Source organism: Bufo bufo, chromosome 3, assembly GCF_905171765.1.
Source record: "Bufo bufo chromosome 3, aBufBuf1.1, whole genome shotgun sequence".
NCBI lineage: Eukaryota > Metazoa > Chordata > Amphibia > Anura > Bufonidae > Bufo > Bufo bufo.
The window spans coordinates 630662899-630683994 of record NC_053391.1 but is presented as its reverse complement, the minus strand read 5'-3'; the positions used below and the strand labels follow the sequence as shown (position 1 = coordinate 630683994).

General features: G+C 43.7%; 1 protein-coding gene across 1 annotated transcript in view; it reads left to right on the top strand.

The window, feature by feature from the left end:
* B3GLCT (beta 3-glucosyltransferase) overlaps positions 1-21096 on the top strand; it is a 587625-nt gene that overhangs the window by 180414 nt on the left and 386115 nt on the right. The window contains exons 3-4 of the mRNA XM_040426156.1: positions 4408-4444; positions 6181-6290. Of these exons, the coding sequence (XP_040282090.1) occupies positions 4408-4444; positions 6181-6290 (147 nt within the window). The remainder of the gene's footprint in view (positions 1-4407; positions 4445-6180; positions 6291-21096) is intronic.

Genomic DNA, 21096 nt, shown 5'->3' with positions numbered 1-21096 from the left:
AATCCTTAACTGTGTAATTGGGGTGAAATTGCGGCCGGATACTACAAATTTTGAGGTGTTTATGTTCTTTTTCACATAATTCAATCCTTTAATCCCTAATTGTGTGATTAGGGTGAAATTGTGGCCCAATACTACAGATTTTGGGGTGTTCACATTCTTTTATGCATGAATACATCCATTCATCCTTTTTTTTGGTGGTGATATTGCACCCTAAAACTACTGCTATTTTACACTTAGTTACTGTTATAGTACAGTATGTCTGACAGACAGGTGACAGGGCCTTCTAAGGGAACTGGCAGTGGCAAAAATGTTTCTGGAGCTGGCAGATGTTGCAGCAGAAGAAGTGGGGGTGGTAGCAGCAGTCACTGTGACAGGTTTGAGATGCCAGTGTCATCCAGCAGTCGTGTTTTGACCAGCAACCCAGCTGTCTTTGTATGATCTTCAACATCATCTCATGTGACATCAGGCACCCTCAGCCAGGAGTCGGTGAGTTCCTCTGACAGAACACTTAGTTGGCATGGCCCAGGAACAAGCTATGTGCCTCACCTGTTGTGAGCAGGCCTCTTTTATTTTCTGTTCCTTCTGCTCGAGAATTATTGTATGACGTCGGCAGCTACTGGACTTTCAGCAGCTACTGGCCAGCCAAGATGTGGAGGAGAGATCCTCTGCTTCCTCCGATAGGGAAGTAGCGATGATGAGTCACGTGGGAGCAAGTGTTGTGACGTTGAGAGTCACATGGAGCAGGTGTTATGAGCGGTCAGGCACGCGGCTTTGAGACTGATGAGGGTGACATCAGTAATGTACAGACAGTAGTGGACGATGATGTAGCCGATCGCACGTGGGAGCCGGGTAAAGAGAGGGCTTCATCATCTTCATCAGGGGATGAGGGTGGCATCTTGCGCATGAGGCAGTGGCTGAGCCAGCAAGCTGCTAGCCTAGCTGTGAGTCAGCAGGATGGCACCAGTGTGAGCTCTGGAGCCAAACGTGCCCGGGGTAGACCATCTGCTACACAGGAGTCTACCTGTCCAGAAAGAACTAGCGGTGCATGGGTTTACTGAGGCAGCGGCGGCAGGCAGTCGTCACGGAGTGGTAGGGGGAAAATGCCATAATCGCTGCTGTGGGAATTCTTTATCAAGTCGCTGGAGGGCGTCATCATGGCAGTTTTACAATCCTTCTCCAGCAGTCAAGGCTCCACCACCTAAGCAGAAGGGAGCTTTGTTTCCTTCCCATCATCTACTGGTCCTGATGGTCTTACTCCTCCTACTTCTCTTAACTCATTTAGTCAGCAATTGATCTCCGATGCGATTACAAAAAGACAACAGGATGCGTGCACTCATCCAACAGCACAGAAGCTGCATGTGCTCCTGGCCAAGTTGCTGGTACTATAGTCCCTCCCCTTCCATGTAGTGGACTCTGCATCTTTCAGCAAACGGTTGGCTTGTTTGTGCCAAGCCAAGGTGGAGGGTCCCAAGCCATCATTACCTTCAAAAAGGCTGTACAAGCCCTGCACACGTATGTTGAACAGAAGGTGGGCCTGTAGGTGTCTGCTAAAGTTCACGGCAATGCCGACGTGTGGAGCTGTAACTACAGTCAAGGACAATGTATGTCCTTTACGGCCCACTGGGTAAATGGGTTTCCTGCCAAGCCACACCAGCAACTTGTCCAGGTGACGGTACTGCTGCCTCCGCGTTCTCAAGCTGTGAGTCCTCCAGCATACCACCTGTGCAGAGCACGGCGGTGTCATGCTGTTCTGCACTTGGTTTGCTTGGACGAACAGAGTTACACCAGGGAGGAACTCCTCCATGTCCTTCAAGAGGATATCGAATCCTGGCTCTTTCCTCGGCAACTGAAGCATGGTCACTGATAACAGGAAGAACATCATGTCGGCGCTACATCAAGAGGCGCTGACCCATGCCCCCTTCATGGCGCATGTCTTTAATCTGATTGTAAAGCGGTTCCTGAGGTCTTCCACCCAACTGCAAGACATCCTGAAAATGGCCAAGAAACTGTGCATGCACTTCAGTCACTTTTACACTGCAAAATACGCCCTCCTTGAGCCGTAAAAGAAGAAAAGCGTTCAACAACATCGGCTAATATGCAACGTTTCCACCCGTTGAAACTCCACCCACCACATGTTGGATCGACTATATGAGCAGAGGAAGGCTGTAAACGATTTCTTGATGATACAGGCGGACAGGAGCACTCCAGTTTGTAACTTCGACGTTAGCCAGTGGCAGCTCATGCGTTACACCTTTTGTTTGCTCAGGCCCTTTGAGGAGGCCACTTTATTTGTCAGTCGCCAGGACTACAGGATAAACGTAGTCATTCCACTCCATGTCCTGGAGCAGATGCTGATGAATCTGGCTGGCCAGGGGATAGGAGATGTGGCGCCTACATCTCACAGCCACCTGAGCCCTGTGGGGGCTGAACTGGTGGAGGAGGAGGACATTCACGCACAAACAATGTATACAGAAATGGGTGGTTTTTCTGCACAAGTGACAGGATAGGAGCAGTAGTCGCTAGAGGGCGATGAGGAAGACCAGGCAGATGACCCCGACAGACCGTGGCAGTATGCAGTGGAGATGGAGGCCGGGAGTCCCTTCGAGTCCCTTGCACTAATGGCCAGATGCATACTGAGTTGCTTACGTAGTTACAGCCGTATTATCACCATTCGGCAGAGACATGACTACTGGCTCTCCACCATGTTAGACCCTCGCTACCGCTGAGAGGGAGGATAAACTCAGCTACAATCAAGACATCCTATGTAGTCAGTTGTCCGCTTCCTATGTGCGCTATCGCCCATCTTCACGAAGGGCTGACTGGGGCTGCTCTCTGCGCTCACGTTTCACTGCCATGACAGCTGAAGGGGGGTAGGGGGCAGGAGCAGCACAAGCTTTGTCAGCAGCAACCTCAGATCAGACTCCCAGTCTTCACCAGACCTCAGATCAGGCTCCCAGTCTTCACCAGACCTCAGATCAGGCTCCCAGTCTTCACCAGACCTCAGATCAGGCTTCCAGTCTTCACCAGACCTCAGATCAGGCTCCCAGTCTTCACCAGACCTCAGATCAGGCTCCCAGTCTTCACCAGACCTCAGATCAGGCTCCCAGTCTTCACCAGACCTCAGATCAGGCTCCCAGTCTTCACCAGACCTCAGATCAGGCTCCCAGTCTTCACCAGACCTCAGATCAGGCTCCCAGTCTTCACCAGACCTCAGATCAGGCTCCCAGTCTTCACCAGACCTCATATCAGGCTCCCAGTCTTCACCAGACCTCAGATCAGGCTCCCAGTCTTCACCAGACCTCAGATCAGGCTCCCAGTCTTCACCAGACCTCAGATCAGGCTCCCAGTCTTCACCAGACCTCAGATCAGGCTCCCAGTCTTCACCAGACCTCAGATCAGGCTCCCAGTCTTCACCAGACCTCAGATCAGGCTCCCAGTCTTCACCAGACCTCAGATCAGGCTCCCAGTCTTCACCAGACCTCAGATCAGGCTCCCAGTCTTCACCAGACCTCAGATCAGGCTCCCAGTCTTCACCAGACCTCAGATCAGGCTCCCAGTCTTCACCAGACCTCAGATCAGGCTCCCAGTCTTCACCAGACCTCAGTTCAGACTTGCGATTAAAAAAACAAAAAACTGCTTACCTCTCCTGGTCCTGATGGCGACACCACTTGGGAGATCCAGCGCTCTCTTGCTGCAGTCCTGTACTGCGACCTGACATTGCACAGTGTCGGGTCGTAGTGCGTGCCTACACTCACTACTTCCCGACGCTGTACGCACAGCGCATTGTCCAGAGAAGACGATCAGGGAGCTGTGAGTAAAGCCAGGACCACGAGCGCTATATTCACCAATCCCCGGTCCTCCTGTACTAATGAGCGCTACTGTAATGGAAGGGCTCATTAGTAACAATTAGAGGTTAAAATCCTGGGCATTGATTGCTCTATTCAATTTATAAAATGCGCTACCATTTTCTCTTACTAGCATAAAATACAGTAGATAGTGACCTAATTTTTTTTTTCTTAATACACAAAATAATTCTAAAAAAATGTGGAACATAAAAACTTGATTTAAAGAATAGGTCATTTCATTTCCTGATAGCACATTCCCTTTAAAATAACCACATTTGCTTTTTGGTCAGGGTGTCACAGCTAGGTGTGGCAATGTATAACAATACACCTGCTCAGATTACCTATTTCCTCCTGCGGTGTGGCGACCATTACCAGATGATAAAGTAAGATTTAAATTATAAATGAAGGGGAGGCCTTTTTAATGAATACTACTTATGAATAATGAATACTACTGTTAGGTTTGAGAAGTTACTGTACATATAAACTGTCTTTGATATCATAAAATAGATAAATTCTTCTTTATTTCATTGTATTTAAATATTCTTTTTTTTGTTTGCCATAGAATCCTGAAAGCGGATCGCTGGCTCCTGTGCCCTTGGGTGAGTTTTTCCTGAATTTGAACATGTGTATTTGAAGACATTTCAAGGGTTTTTCAGGACTTTGATATTGTCTGTCATCATGAGATTGCTATGGGTTTGACTTGCAGCAATCCCACTGATCTGCTGTCTGAAGGGGCCAGGACTAGGGATGAGATAATCAATTCTTACAGATCAATTCTTCCCATCGAACCTGAGTTCTTCACCCATGGGGACAGTCCCCGCTGGTAAAGAATCTCCTCCTGCCGCCTGATTGACAGGACTGGACATCTTGCCCTGCCTTGACAATCTCGCACCTGCAGTGCAAAAGCAGAGGCTCTGCTTCTGCCAGGGCAGCAACTGTGCATGGACCACTACACTTTCAGGTAATGGCGCATGAGCATCTGCTGCTCCGGAAGTTGAAGCAGAGACTCTGTGCTTATGCCCCTACTTGGAGCGGTGGCACAGGCGCAATATTGTCAGTGCTGGGCAGGAGGTTCTTTTACCAGCTGGGACAGCTTTGCCGAGTACTGCAGCTGGTGTTTATTATTTTACTGCAGTTCAGTCCCATTCATGGTTGGGCCATAAATATCGTCTGGGAAATTCCCTTTAAGAATACAGACCCTTTGGAGCGCCATGATCTCTTTACTGTGGCAGACACAGAACAGTCCACATCCACGCAGCTATGGCTGAAATGGTACATTAGACACAGCTGAAAGAATGAGAGTAATATTGTGATAGTCAGTGAAGTGTCCACATTGCTACAGCAGTTCTGCAGCCTCTATATCCTGCTGATCAACTTAGCCAGACCCCTACAGATCACACAAATCTCTAGAATATCCGCCCAATGTATGGTAGGTATGGGTCCCACTTCTGTGACCTTCATTTATACTTAGAACGAAGCCCACAAAGTGAAGGAGGGTGCACCGCGAATGCGTGGCCACCCTCCATTCATTCCTGTGAGAGTGCCGAAAATAGCCAAGCGCTGGCTCGGCTATTTTCTTCTACCCCATATAAGTAAATGAAGGGAGGGCAGGTTCGAGAGGGTATGCCCCCAATGTATGAGATGGGCCAACATCTTTAACTCCCAGTAGACCACACGCTGTAGTGTAAATGTCTTGGCAGACTTTGTTATAGCGGCATATATATATATGTCAGTGTATTTGATGCCTGCTGTCCTACTAGGTGCCACACAGCATAATTAGTTAATTTGATATTTAATAGACCGTTTCATAGTTTGTCCCCCAGGATAGTAGCAATTCATTCTGATAGCAATGTATAAAGTTTACGTGCTTTTTTTTCTTCCGTGAGCGAAGATCTAATTCCACATGTTTAGTTAGGGCCCCAAATGTGGTTTTGGAGAAAATGTAAATACAAGCTGATTTTGTTTTCTTTGTGTTATTACAGAGACCCCAATAATCTAGTAGACAGTTCATAAGATGCAGTACACATTTATCGGCTGTAGGTGGCAGTGTTGCTATAGTTTTGATAGGTCTGTGTCACATTTGCATCTCTGACATTTACTGGTTCATACTACTTTTCATAAAGCAATCTTGTAAAAGCCCCTTACCTGTCCCCCGTCCTACAAGTGTAAGCAATAAGGGTCAGTCACACTGGCCCACTATTTCTCTCGTAGTATCTTGAGAATACAGTGTAACAATTCTCACTTCAATATAAAAGCCGGCTATATCTTTCCACTTTAGAACATTTTCACTCCTCTTCTGCTTTGTTTGTAAATGATCCATTTTCTACTATTATAGAACTGGGAGAAATTGTATTCGTGATACAAAGCCAGAGTAATTCCTTCCACAAAAAGCGAGCCAAAGACCTGGAAGAAAACATCTCAAAGCAGGCTGCAGAAATCGGCAAGGTAGGTGCTTGTCATGTGCTCTGATCCTGAACCCCGAAGCTTATTACCTAGCACATACAGCGTGAAGCCAACTCCTAACCCATCAGCAGCCAACCCATAAGAAGCCTGGTCAAAACCATGTAAAATAAAGAATACTGGTAATAGTTCAATTACTTACCATTTATACGATATATCAGACATCATACAAGTGTCCTGCTAGGACCGCCGCTGTCAGCTGCAACAGAGAACCACTCATCACATGTATTACTTACAGGTCTTCCATTCATGTCAGTGGACACCATGTAATACTCCATTTCTCCTTCAGAGGCCGCTGCAGGGTAAACTGACCAAACCCTTCAATCATTTCTCATTTCCCTGGGGTGGAGAGCTGTCAGTTCAAACGAGGCAGAAGGCTGCACAGATTAAGAAACGGTTATTAAAATGAGTAGTCTGTGAGTATCATTAGCAGAGGGGTGTCTCATGAAGACAACCCGTCTTATGTCCTGTTATGAGCCATGGTGCTCTACGCAAGCGACTCCCCTTCTGCCGGACTCGAACAGTCTTTGTATTACCTGGGTGCCCATTCATCTGAATAGCTGCCATGCCATACTGCGTTTCTCATGCTCGGCCACTAGAGGGGAAATGCCTGGCTGGCTGCAGCGTCCCTGGCAAAGTCAAGGTGTGCTGGGAGCGAGACCAATCATGATCACCTGGTCAGCCACGTTTTTTAGATGCTTTGTCTATTGAAGCTAATTTTTAAGGGGGAAGGCCCATGTCAGACACTGATAGCATATCACTGGGATATGCCATCAGTGTCAGGTGGGGCTTCCAGTGCTTGACTTTTTTCAGAACTCCTATAGTGGTGAACGAAGGGTGGCCTGTTCTTTGGGGTTATGTTCTGGAGATAGGAACTGGTCCAAAATATGGGACCTGCACCTGTCTGACATCAATGGCATATCCTAGAGCGGGGATCAGCAACCTTCGGCACTCCAGCTGTGGTGAAACTACGACTCCCAGCATGCACACTTGCTTAGCTATTTTCAGGACTCCCATAAAAGTGAATGGAGCATGCTGGGAGTCGTGGTTTCAACACATCTGGAGTGCCGAAGGTTGCTGACTGCTGTCCTAGAGGCATGCCATCGTTGCCCCAGATGGTAATGCCCCTTTAAAGATGCCATTAAATACAATAAGGGCAAAATTATTGGCAGGTACAGATGAGTTAAAAAGAGAAAAAAAATTATTTCAAGGATCGGAATTACAGAAAATTAGTGAAATAAGGTGGTTCCAACCTACCATCTGGTGTGACCTTTGTAACCAGAAGCTTTTGGGAAGAGTCATGAAAGAAGCCTTAACTATAAGTGAGCCACAATGTGCTGTGCCTCCAATTTACACAACATCATTGGAATAATGCGATGTAGTCAGATGTGGTGGTGCTTCTGGTGAAATAATGGACTTCTCTAAACACCAGGAGGTTTTAAACTGGTCCCCCCTTATCTGCAAGAAGACGTCATGTAAATCTGCCATGGTTGGCTGCTTCAGATAATGACCCCAAAAACATCAAACGCTACACAAAAATGGGTGCAATGGCCTTTCTGTTTGCAGACTTGATCCCTTTTGAACACCCGTGGTGCATATTAAGTAATGCAATCCACAAGTGATAACACAGGAGCATCAAGGAACTGGAAATGTTCTGCAATGACGAGCGGCCCAGGATCCTCCGACAAGGTTTCTCCTCATATGTTAAAGAGATTGTCTCACCTCAGACAATAGGGGCATATTGCTTGGATATGCCCCCATTGTCTTACAGGTGTGGGTCTCACCACAGGGACCCACACCTATATCGAGAACGGAGTCCTGAAAGTGGTGGAGGGGTGCACTGCACATGCGCAGCCACCCTCTATTCATTTTCTATGGGGCTGCCAAAAATAGCTGAGCGCTGGCTCGGCTATTTCCGTCGGGCCCATAGAAGTGAATGGGAGCGGTGGCCGGTCATGTGTGGTCTGCTCCCATTCACCTCTATAGGGAGAGCACCTCCAGCCACCACTTTGCAGGGCTCCGTTTCCTATATAGGTGCATGTACCAGCGGTGGGACCCGCACCTATAAGACAATGGGGGCATATCCTATTCTATATCCTATAATCACTGCTGCTTCGGGTGCTCACTGCACTTCAATTCCAACTCATGTCTCGACTCGGCAGTAAATGGCTTGGAATGGCGCTCAGCCAGTCATCAGCTGAGTTGGATATTTGCTGCAGCTGTGACTGGCTGAGCAGCGGTCCCAGCCTTCGGGCCCATTCACGCGGACGGTATCCGTGTTTTGGACCGCAAAACATTTACAGCCGTCTGAATGGGCCCTTAAAGACAGGAGCAGTAAGTAGAGAGCAGCGTGGCACCCAGGCAGTTCTACTACTGCAATAGCTCTTTAAAGGGATTTTCTGTGATTTGTCAGTAGACTGTCTTTTTCATGGACCATCCGTATGCAATTAGTGTTGGCAGTGACAATCCGTGTTCACTTTAGTAGGTTAACGTGCAGGACCAGACGCAGCCACAGTGAATGGACGTCCCTGTATCAGGTACTGCAGTGAAGGGGCTGCAACAAGCGTCTCTGCCCCTTCATTGACATTCCTCATCCTACATTACCGGTCTGTGTAAGAGTAGGCCATCAATGAACAATCCTTGAAAACCCCAAAAAGCAGCCCAGTGTTGACCATTATTGTACTGTATTCCTGAGTTTTCTGGATCTTGTACTGGTCTTGAAGTATGTGATATCTTATGCTCTGCTCACATCCAGAGCTGCTTTGAATATTCTTTGGGGGTTTGGTTGTACGGCTCAGATCTCAGCGCAGTGCTTTGTACTCTGTTGTGTTGTATTGTAGCTGATGTAGTTTTATACTAAGCACTGCAGGAATGTGACTTGTACTATATGGGAGGCATTAGTACTAGTGTTTGTGTGAGTGTTCAGTACTTGTGGATGTCACCGTCACTTATGGCAATGTAATATATTTGCCTGGATGAAGGGTACGTGGAGTGAGAGGTCACCACTCGGGTGGCATTATGGATTAAAATGCACTAAGGAGCCAAATGTCAATTTTAGTTGGTAAATCTTGGCTGGCAGCTATCAAATACTGTAACCATTTGACACCTGTCCTCATGAATTTTAGGGCTCAGGGGGTAATGCCTGGCATTCTGTAATTCCTGTTTGCTTGACCATAAGACAGCCCCGATGTAATAATGCATAAAGAACCAGTCAAGAGTAAAGCTTCCTAATCCTTGCCACTAGATGGCAGCATTGTATTCCACATTTTGAACACTTGAGGTCCTGATTTACCAGCCGGGGACAATTTGAAGTTTGTATTAAAATTTGTCTATTTATGTGAAGGTAACGGTCTGTCATTCAAATTTATGAAAGTGGCGCACAGCACGCATTGAATTTAGAACAGGCAAATTATCACATTCGGACTTCTTTTCACCTGCAGCAACTAAGGCAGGTCAGGAGTGGAACACAATGGAGACTATTTTTGACTCGTGTCCTCTATGATGAATAAGGCCAAAAACCAACTTACTCCAGAGGAACACCCACAAACAGCTAGGTTCTGAAGTGGACTTAGTAGGAGCAAAAAATAATTTTGACCAGACGCAGACTATTGATACATTTGTCTGGGAAGTAAAACGACAGAAAAATTGCAATTTACTCCAAAATAAAGACAAAACCAGTCTGATATATCAGGGTCTATGGCCCTGATCTACAAAGACTGGCATTTCATACAACGGGCTGGTGTAGATTTCAGGTGCAGTATAGAATCAGAGAAGTGACAGTCATTAAAAAACAAGCAAACCAGAATATTAAAGGGCATCTGTCAGCAGTTTTGTACCTATGAAACTGGCTGACCTGTTACACATGCACTTGGCAGCTGAAGACATCTGTGTTGGTCCCATGTACATATGTGTCCACATTGCTGAGAAAAATGAAGTTTTATTATATGCAGGGCGTTGTCGTTACACCTAGAGGCTCTGCTCTCTCTGCAACTGCAGTTTTTCTCAGCAATGCAGGCACATATGAACATGGGACCGACAGATGTCTTCAGCTGCCAAGTGCATGTGTAACAGGTCAGCCTTTTCCATAGATACGAATCTGCTGACAGATGCCATTTAATAATCTGGTTTGCTTGTTCTTAATGATTTTGTCACTTCTCTGCACCTGAAATCTACACCAGCTCAGAAATGACATAGATGTCAGCTATAATTTACACTAGTTTTCAGAAAAAGTGGAAAAACCTCAGTTTGTGTGACAGCCCATGGTATATCAGGCCTTAAACATACAGATTGCTGCAGTACAGATTCCTCTTCTATATAATGTGTGTAAACCTGGAGCATACAGCTGTTTGTATACCTTCTGTATGGTATGTTCAATGCTTCTTAGAAAATAACGGGATGAGCTGAAAGCCATGAAGCAACCTATAGACATAGGGGGTCATTTACCAAACTGGTGTAAAGTAGAACTGGCTTGGTTACCCATAGCAACCAATCAGCTCCCACCTTTCATTTTTCACAGCTCCTTTGGAAAATGAAAGGTGGAATCTGACTGGTTGCTATAGGCAACTAAGCCAGTTCTACTTTACACTAGTTTGATAAATCTCTCCCATAATTTGTAAAAATAAATTATGGGGGTGTTAAATATTTTTGAATATTTAGTATACAATTTCATAAAATGCACCTTGACCCTACAGTTACTAGAGTTGTGCTGCCATACACTTCAGTACACTCCATTTTATTTTATTTCTACACATTTTATGGCCATTATCTTTTCATTATGTTAATTCCATAAATGGCTTTATAACTGTAATAAAGAGAAATATTGTAAATGTGTTCCCAGAATTACGTTCCTGCGTTAAATTATTCATTGCTTTATTAAAGTCCACCTTCACCCAAGTAATTTAGCGTACACATGCTCATGACTGTTCTTCTACTCTAAGGTTAGAAACGCCACATGACAGGCCACGTTTATGTCCTAAGGAACTCCCGTGTGGATGTACATTTCCTTGAAGAGCACAGCAGATAAAACATTTGGTTAGAATTAGAAATGAGTTAAATTCTAAATGAATTCAATTTGTGTTGAATTTCCCAAAACTTTGTGGTTCCAGCGAATCTGAAATATCGCTCAAAATGCTATTGGCCATTTTACAGATTAGCAGACAGCATAGCAGTGCACAGAAGATGGAGGAGGATTACCCTGCCCTGCGGACTTGGCCATAATGCCTTGCTTTCATCCTCAGCCAGTAAGGAGGAACGGTATTTACGTGCGTCATAGGCACTATATAAGATTCCAAGCAGGGAAGACCTATATTCTAAAGCCCACACTCCGGGAAGATATAAGTGAGGGACATGAACATGTGGAGTCACTGTGGGTAGAAAAACATGGAGGCAAAAACAATAATAAAATACTGATAGATGTCTGTTATAGGCCACCTAATAGTAGAAAATCTACTACTAAACGAGATAGATAAGGCGACAAATCATTAGGTCATTATTAGGGATGTGCGAATTGACTTCGGATGAAACATCCGAAGTCCATTCGCATTATAATACTTCGTTTGAATACTTTACGGAGTGAGTGCTCCGTACAGTATTAGAATGTATTGGCTCAGATGAGCCGAAGTTACCATAATTTATGAGGTTATTATGCGAAGTCTCGCAAGACTTCGCAAAGTAATAACTTCAGCGCATCTGAGCCAATACATTCTAATACTGTATTAAGCACTTGCTCTGTACAGCATTCAAACAAAGTACAGTTGTGGAGAAAAGTTTTGAAAATTGCATAAATATTGGAAAAGTTGCTGCTTAAGTTTTTATAATGGCAATTTGCATATACTCCAGAATATTATGAAGAGTGATCAGATGAATTGCATAGTCCTTTTTTGCCATGAAAATTAACTTAATCCCAAAAAAACCTTTCCACTGCATTTCATTGCTGTCATTAAAGGACCTGCTGAGATCATTTCAGTAATCGTCTTGTTAACTCAGGTGAGAATGTTGACGAGCACAAGGCTGGAGATCATTATGTCAGGCTGATTGGGTTAAAATGGCAGACTTGACATGGTGACCTGCAAAGAAACGCGTGCAGCCATCATTGCGTTGCATAAAAATGGCTTCACAGGAAAGGATATTGTGGCTACTTAGATTGCACCTCAATCAACAATTTATAGGATCATCAAGAACTTCAAGGAAAGAGGTTCAATTCTTGTTAAGAAAGCTTCAGGGCGTCCAAGAAAGTCCAGCAAGCGCCAGGATCGTCTCCTAAAGAGGATTCAGCTGCGGGATCGGAGTGCCACCAGTGCAGAGCTTGCTCAGGAATGGCAGCAGGCAGGTGTGAGCGCATCTGCACGCACAGTGAGGCGAAGACTTTTGGAAGATGGCCTGGTGTCAAGAAGGGCAGCAAAGAAGCCACTTCTCTCCAAAAAAAACATCAGGGACAGATTGATCTTCTGCAGAATGTATGGTGAATGGACTGCTGAGGACTGGGGCAAAGTCATATTCTCCGATGAAGCCTCTTTCCGATTGTTTGGGGTATCTGGAAAAAGGCTTGTCTAGAGAAGAAAAGGTGAGCGCTACCATCAGTCCTGTGTCATGCCAACAGTAAAGCATCCTGAGACCATTCATGTGTGGGTTGCTTCTCATCCAAGGAAGTGGGCTCACTCACAGTTTTGCCCAAAAACACAGCCATGAATAAAGAATGGTACCAAAACACCCTCCAACAGCAACTTCTTCCAACAATCCAACAACAGTTTGGTGAAGAACAATGCATTTTCCAGCACGATGGAGCATCGTGCCATAAGGCAAAAGTGATAACTGAGTGGCTCGGGGACCAAAACGTTGATATTTTGGGTCCATGGCCTGGAAACTCCCCAGATCTTAATCCCATTGAGAACTTGTGGTCAATCCTCAAGAGGCGGGTGGACAAACAAAAACCCACTAATTCTGACAAACTCCAAAAAGTGATTATGAAAGAATGGGTTTGGCCCAGAAGTTGATTGAGAGCATGCCCAGTCGAATTGCAGAGGTCCTGAAAAAGAAGGGCCAACACTGCAAATACTGACTCTTTGCATAAATGTCATGTAATTGTCGATAAAAGCCTTTTGAAACCTATGAAGTGCGTGTAATTATATTTCACTACATCACAGAAACAACTGAAACAAAGATCTAAAAGCAGTTTAGCAGCAAACTTTGTGAAAACTAATATTTGTGTCATTCTCAAAACTTTTGGCCACGACTGTATTATGCGAATCGATGCGATGAAAAACTATAAGGAAAAAAAATAGAACATGTAAAAGACAAATAAAAGCAGACAAACTAGAGACATATTCATTGACAAAGATTGTAAAACTAACCCTAAAATGTTCTTTAATTATATAAATGGTAAAAAGTATAAATCTGAAGGTGTCTGCCCTTTACAGAGTGATGAGGGGGGGGAGTTGCAGACAACAACGAGGGGAAAGCAAAGCTATTAAATACTTTTTTCTCCACTGTTTTCACTTAGGAAAATAAACTGTCAGATGAAATGCAGAATGTAAAAGCAAATTTACCTTGGTAAAAGTGCCCAGTTTGACCCAGGAAGAAGTGGCGTCTTAAAAAGATTAAAATAGACAAATCGCCGGAACCAGAGGGCAAACGCTCTAGTATCCTAAGAGAATTAAGTAATATCATAGCCAGACCCTTATTTCTGATATTTAAGGACTCTATATTGATGGAGTTTTCCACAGGATTAACGCATAGCAAATGTGGTGCCAATATTCAAAAAGTGTCCAAAAACAAATACTGAAAACAATAGGCCGCTAAGTTTACCGGTCGTGGGTAAACTGTTTGTTTAAAGTTTTTCCTAAGAGATGCTATTCTAGGAGTATCTTTAATGAAAATAAGCAAATAACACCATATCAGCATGGCTTCATGAGGGATCGGTCATGTCAAACTAATTTAATCAGTTTCTATGAGTAGGTAAGTTCTAGACTTGACTGCGGCGAATCAATGGATGTCGTATATCTTGACTTCTCCAAAGCATTTGAAAAACCACCACATAAAAGGTTAGTATATAAAACGAGAATGCTTGGACTGGGAGAAAATGTCTGTATGTGGGTAAGTAACTGGCTCAATGATACAAAAAAATAGTGGTGTTATTAATGGTACACACTCAAATTAGGTCACTGTCACTATTGGGGGTACCACAGGGGTCAGTATTGGCCCGTATTCTCGTCAATATATTTATTAATGATCTTGTAGAAGGCTTGCACAGTAAAATGATAAATTTTTGCAGATGACACCCAACTGTTTAATTAACACTGAAGAGGACAGTATACTGCTACAGATGGATCTGGATGGATTGGAGGCTTGGGCAGATAAGTGGCAGATGAGGTTTAACACTGACAAATGTAAGGTTATGCACATAGGAAGGAATAATTCAAGTCACTTGTACATACTAAATGGTAAAACACTGGGTAACACTGACATGGAAAAGGACCTAAGAGTTTTAGTGAACAGCAAACTAAGCTGTAAAAACCTGCAGCTGCTGCCAAAACCAATAATAATAATAATAATAATAATAATAATAAAATCCCTTTATTGTCCCTCAGTGGCATAACAGCACCAATCACATTCACAACAGGAGCAAAAATAAGAGTAATTAGAAATTAAAGAGTAAAATGCAAGAAAAACATAACACAGAATTTACTTAATAAATTCACTACTGGGTTTCTGGGAACAGTGGTGGTTATAAATCCTAACCGCTGCTGGGAGGAAGGACCTCCGATAACGTTCCTTCGTGCACCTAGGATGCAGCAGTGTCACACTGGACAGGATACAAGATACAATAGACATAAAGAAAACAACAAAACAAGCGTCTAGGCCAGAAGCTGAGGATAAGTCACCTTCTGTAAAATCTTTTCCTTTCTGTTCCTTTCTGTTCCTTTCTTTTCATTTCTTTCTTTCCTTCCTCTCTCCAGCTCCACAACAGCTTTGTGCATGGGGTGGGAGACATTGTTTAACAGTAATGTTAATTTTGCTAGAGTTCTTCGGTCATCCACCTCCTGCACTGGATCAAGGGGACAACCTAGTACAGAGCTGGTCTTCTTAATGAGCTTATCTAATCTCTGTCTCTCAGCCACAGATAAGTTGCTCCCCTAACAAACCACACCATAGAATATGGCTGATGCCACCACTGAGTCAAAGAAGGTCTTTCGGAGCATCCCCTGCACTCCAAAGGACCTCAGTCTCCTCAACAGATATAGATGTGGGGAAACCAGCACTCACTCAAATGCACGCTGCACGGGAGAGGACGTCAATCCACAGTAATATGAACAAAGGATCCCAGCAGTCGCGTCTTTGTGAATCAAATGTCTTTTATTCCATAGACCAGGACCAGGTTTCGGCAATGTGCCTTCATCAACAGGTAATCCAAATACAAACTTAACAGACTATATATGCTCTACAGTCACCGCCCACAGGAGCAAAAGTCCATCCCATAAAGGGAATGGCCAGAAAGTAACAGGTGTAATCAATTTAATAATAAACAAACCAAAGCAGAGAAAAAAGCATCTAGATAGATATTTCATCTTACATTTGTAGATAATACTCTTGTATAACTTTCAAATTTTCAATACCTGAGAAATAAACAGCAAAATATTATAAATATATAACAAAATTATTATATTACAGATACATAACCTCATATTCCCTATTGAGGCCTCTAGGGTGCAATGTGTCCAGTGTATGGATCCAAAAGGCTTCCCTCCGTAGCAACATCTTATTAATGTCACCCCCCCTCCGTGGTCTAATCACCTGCTCTATAACCTGGAATTTCAGTTGGGCAATAGAATGTCTGCACTTTTCAAAGTGGCTTGGAATGGGTAATAATAAATTTTTAGTTCTAATGGTCGATTTGTGTTTGTTAATTCTGTCCCTCACTGCCTGCATTGTCTGACCAATGTACAACAGACCACAAGGGCATTTAATCAGATAAACAACATTTGAAGACTCGCATGTAAAAAAACCTTTTACTTCAAACGGATTCCCGGTGTGTGGATGATAAAATGTAGGGCCCTTTATGATGTGTGAACACTGGAGACAATGCAGGCAGGGGAACGTCCCTTTACGCGGTGTTGATAATACACTTTGACGTAACCGATGTTTAGTGCCCCCTAAATCCGCTTTCACTAGCATATCCCTGTAACTGGGGTTCTTCCTATTACAAATCAGGGGTAAACTTTTAAATTCTGAGACCTCTGGATAGGCCTTACCCAATAAATGCCAGTGTTTTCTTACAATATTGTCAATATATGCATTAAAGGGGTGAAATTTATGGACAAATGCTATCCTAGCATCATCCTTTTTCTTATGTTTAACCCTCACTTGACAAGCACCACTGTTCGTTAATACATCTAAGGGATATCCTCTTTCTCTGAATCTAATAGTCATTTCCCCCAGCCTCTGATCCTGTAAGAGCGGATCCGTAACAATCCGCCTTACCCGCTGATATTGAGATTTAGGTATAGACCTTTTTAAGGAAGGGGGGTGTGCACTCGAATAATGCAAAATACTGTTTCGATCCGTTTCCTTCCTATAGAGGTCAGTGGATAATTCACCTTCCTTGTTTTTTTTAACCAATGTATCCAAAAAACTGACTTTATCTCTATCGCATGTCATTGTAAACTGTAGACCTTCACATGCTGAATTCAGATGATCCATAAACGCCACCAGGGTCTCACGTGGCCCCGCCCATATGCAAAAAATATCATCAATAAACCTTTTCCAAATCAAAATGTTCTCAATATATAATTCATTGGTATATACATATGTTTCCTCAAATGAAGCCATGAATATATTTGCATAGGGCGGGGCCACGTTTGACCCCATCGCGGTCCCACGCTTCTGGAGATAATAATTATCCCCAAATAAAAAATAATTCTCTATCAGAACAATGTTCAACAGATGCAGAAAAAAATCACGTAAAGATGCAGTGTATTCACTAGTCTCCAAAATCTTAGATACCGCGAGATCAGGATCTTTCACGTCAAGTTCTGGCAACGAATCAACAGGCGCACGCGAGATGCGCCCTTTTCAGAAAGGCAGACGGCGTCCGCGCGGCGGAGGAGACACAGGCGAGCAGGCCGCAAACACCGTCGGCATCGTATCGGAGACGGGACCGCATCAAGTACAGACTCGGTCTCAGGTAAGAGTCAATCTTTGATTATAAATTTATCGTCCCGATGTCTCAATAGCCAGCAAGTAGAGGCATTGCAAAAAGGCCTGTCGTTTAGTCCCTCACCCAGATTTGACAGTTTTCAAATGGACATAGATGTACAACAATTTCTTCGAAAAGTGAGGCTGAAAGCACATTTTGCGCAATCGTCTCTGCCTGTTCAACGCACTGACATTGTACCAGCTGATACATGCCTGCATTTGAAAGATCTGGGACTCAGTAATAAGTCCACATTCATGCCGCCGAAGACGTACCATCCGGTGGAGACATATGCACAATTAATACTTAAAGAAATAAGAGAGCATTGTGACAAGGTAAAGCATGGTGGACTATTCATGACTCCAAACATTACTATGGAAGAAAAAAGAGCGATTAGGGCTCTTATGGAGGACAATACTCTTATGATAAAACCTGCTGATAAGGGGGGTTCGATTGTGGTGATGGATAGGGAGAAATATATTAATGAAGTCTTGAGACAGCTGTCTGATGTTCAAACATACCAACTACTTGATAGAGATCCAGTTTGGAGAATTAAAGAGAAAATTGTCACTATGGTTAAGCATTTTGAAACAGCCGGTACGATCGACTCAGACATGAGTAGATTCTTGATTAAGCAATCCCCCATCACCCCAGTATTATACATTTTACCTAAAGTGCACAAGACCCTTATAGATCCCCCTGGACGCCCTATTGTGTCCTCAGTAGATTCTATTCTTAGTCCATTGGCCATAGTATTAGAAAAAGCCCTGACACCATTTGTTAGGAATACTAAATCTTTTTTATTAGATACTTCTCATTTTCTACGACTGATTAATGATTTGGGCCATATTCCTGAGGATAGCCTCCTTGTGACTATCGACGTTGTAAGTCTTTACACGTCGATTAGCCACAGGGAGGGGATCCAGGCGGTATCTAAGATTTTGGAGACTAGTGAATACACTGCATCTTTACGTGATTTTTTTCTGCATCTGTTGAACATTGTTCTGATAGAGAATTATTTTTTATTTGGGGATAATTATTATCTCCAGAAGCGTGGGACCGCGATGGGGTCAAACGTGGCCCCGCCCTATGCAAATATATTCATGGCTTCATTTGAGGAAACATATGTATATACCAATGAATTATATATTGAGAACATTTTGATTTGGAAAAGGTTTATTGATGATATTTTTTGCATATGGGCGGGGCCACGTGAGACCCTGGTGGCGTTTATGGATCATCTGAATTCAGCATGTGAAGGTCTACAGTTTACAATGACATGCGATAGAGATAAAGTCAGTTTTTTGGATACATTGGTTAAAAAAAACAAGGAAGGTGAATTATCCACTGACCTCTATAGGAAGGAAACGGATCGAAACCGTATTTTGCATTATTCGAGTGCACACCCCCCTTCCTTAAAAAGGTCTATACCTAAATCTCAATATCAGCGGGTAAGGCGGATTGTTACGGATCCGCTCTTACAGGATCAGAGGCTGGGGGAAATGACTATTAGATTCAGAGAAAGAGGATATCCCTTAGATGTATTAACGAACAGTGGTGCTTGTCAAGTGAGGGTTAAACATAAGAAAAAGGATGATGCTAGGATAGCATTTGTCCATAAATTTCACCCCTTTAATGCATATATTGACAATATTGTAAGAAAACACTGGCATTTATTGGGTAAGGCCTATCCAGAGGTCTCAGAATTTAAAAGTTTACCCCTGATTTGTAATAGGAAGAACCCCAGTTACAGGGATATGCTAGTGAAAGCGGATTTAGGGGGCACTAAACATCGGTTACGTCAAAGTGTATTATCAACACCGCGTAAAGGGACGTTCCCCTGCCTGCATTGTCTCCAGTGTTCACACATCATAAAGGGCCCTACATTTTATCATCCACACACCGGGAATCCGTTTGAAGTAAAAGGTTTTTTTACATGCGAGTCTTCAAATGTTGTTTATCTGATTAAATGCCCTTGTGGTCTGTTGTACATTGGTCAGACAATGCAGGCAGTGAGGGACAGAATTAACAAACACAAATCGACCATTAGAACTAAAAATTTATTATTACCCATTCCAAGCCACTTTGAAAAGTGCAGACATTCTATTGCCCAACTGAAATTCCAGGTTATAGAGCAGGTGATTAGACCACGGAGGGGGGGTGACATTAATAAGATGTTGCTACGGAGGGAAGCCTTTTGGATCCATACACTGGACACATTGCACCCTAGAGGCCTCAATAGGGAATATGAGGTTATGTATCTGTAATATAATAATTTTGTTATATATTTATAATATTTTGCTGTTTATTTCTCAGGTATTGAAAATTTGAAAGTTATACAAGAGTATTATCTACAAATGTAAGATGAAATATCTATCTAGATGCTTTTTTCTCTGCTTTGGTTTGTTTATTATTAAATTGATTACACCTGTTACTTTCTGGCCATTCCCTTTATGGGATGGACTTTTGCTCCTGTGGGCGGTGACTGTAGAGCATATATAGTCTGTTAAGTTTGTATTTGGATTACCTGTTGATGAAGGCACATTGCCGAAACCTGGTCCTGGTCTATGGAATAAAAGACTTTCCTCAACAGATAGTCTGCTCTGACCCTTTTTGAAAAGAGCATCATCAGTGTTATGGCTCAAGTCCAGTTTGTTGTTCAGGTGAACACCCAGGTATTTATAAGAGTCCACCACCTCAATGTCCGTTCCCAGTATGTTCACCGGAACCAAAGCAGAGGCCCTGTGTCTGTGGAAATCCACCACCAGCTCCTTGGTTTTGCCCGCACTGCTTCCGCAGACACCAGTCCACAAAATCCTGTGTCCTCTGTCTGTACTCTGAGTCGACCTTACCTGTGATAAGGCAGACTATGGCAGAGTAATCAGAGAACTTCTGTAGGTGGCAGCCTGGGGAGTTGATGGAGAAGTCTGCAGTGTAGAGGGTGAAGAGGAACTGCAGTGGATCCAATGAAGACCTCACCAGGGGGCGAAGATGGTTGAGAACCAGCCTCTCTAAGGTCTTCATCAAGTGTGAGGTCAGTGCTACTGGCCTGTAGGCATGGGGAGATTGGGTCAGGGGAGGGATGGGTATCTGGTCAAACCTATTGAAGAATTTGTTCAACTCATTTACCCACCCCAAGTCACCTGCAGTCTGGATTTGACCCGGTTTGTGACCTGAGATCGTTTTCAGGCTTTTCCACACCCCGCGTGTGTTATTCTGCTGCAGCTGGTCCTCCATCTTCTTCCTATAGATGGTTTTCCCCACTCTGATCTTCCTTCTCAGCTCCTTCTGTACAGTTTTAAGCTCCTCCTTGTTTCCAGATTTAAAGGCTCTTTTCTTTTCCTTGAGGAGAGCCTTTATTTCTGTGTTAATCCAAGACTTAATATTAGAAAAACACTGTACCTTCATGACTGGCACGGTATTCTCCACACAGAAGTTGATGTAGTCTGTGATGCAGTCAGTAATGCGGTCGATGTCCTCCCCATTAGGAGCACAGAGCTCATCCCACACAGTGCAGCTGAAACAGTGGTCTGAAGAGCTGTATGCCTGTTTAGTATTGGCATACAGTAGGTCCAGCGTTCTGTTGTCTCTGGTGTGGCAGTT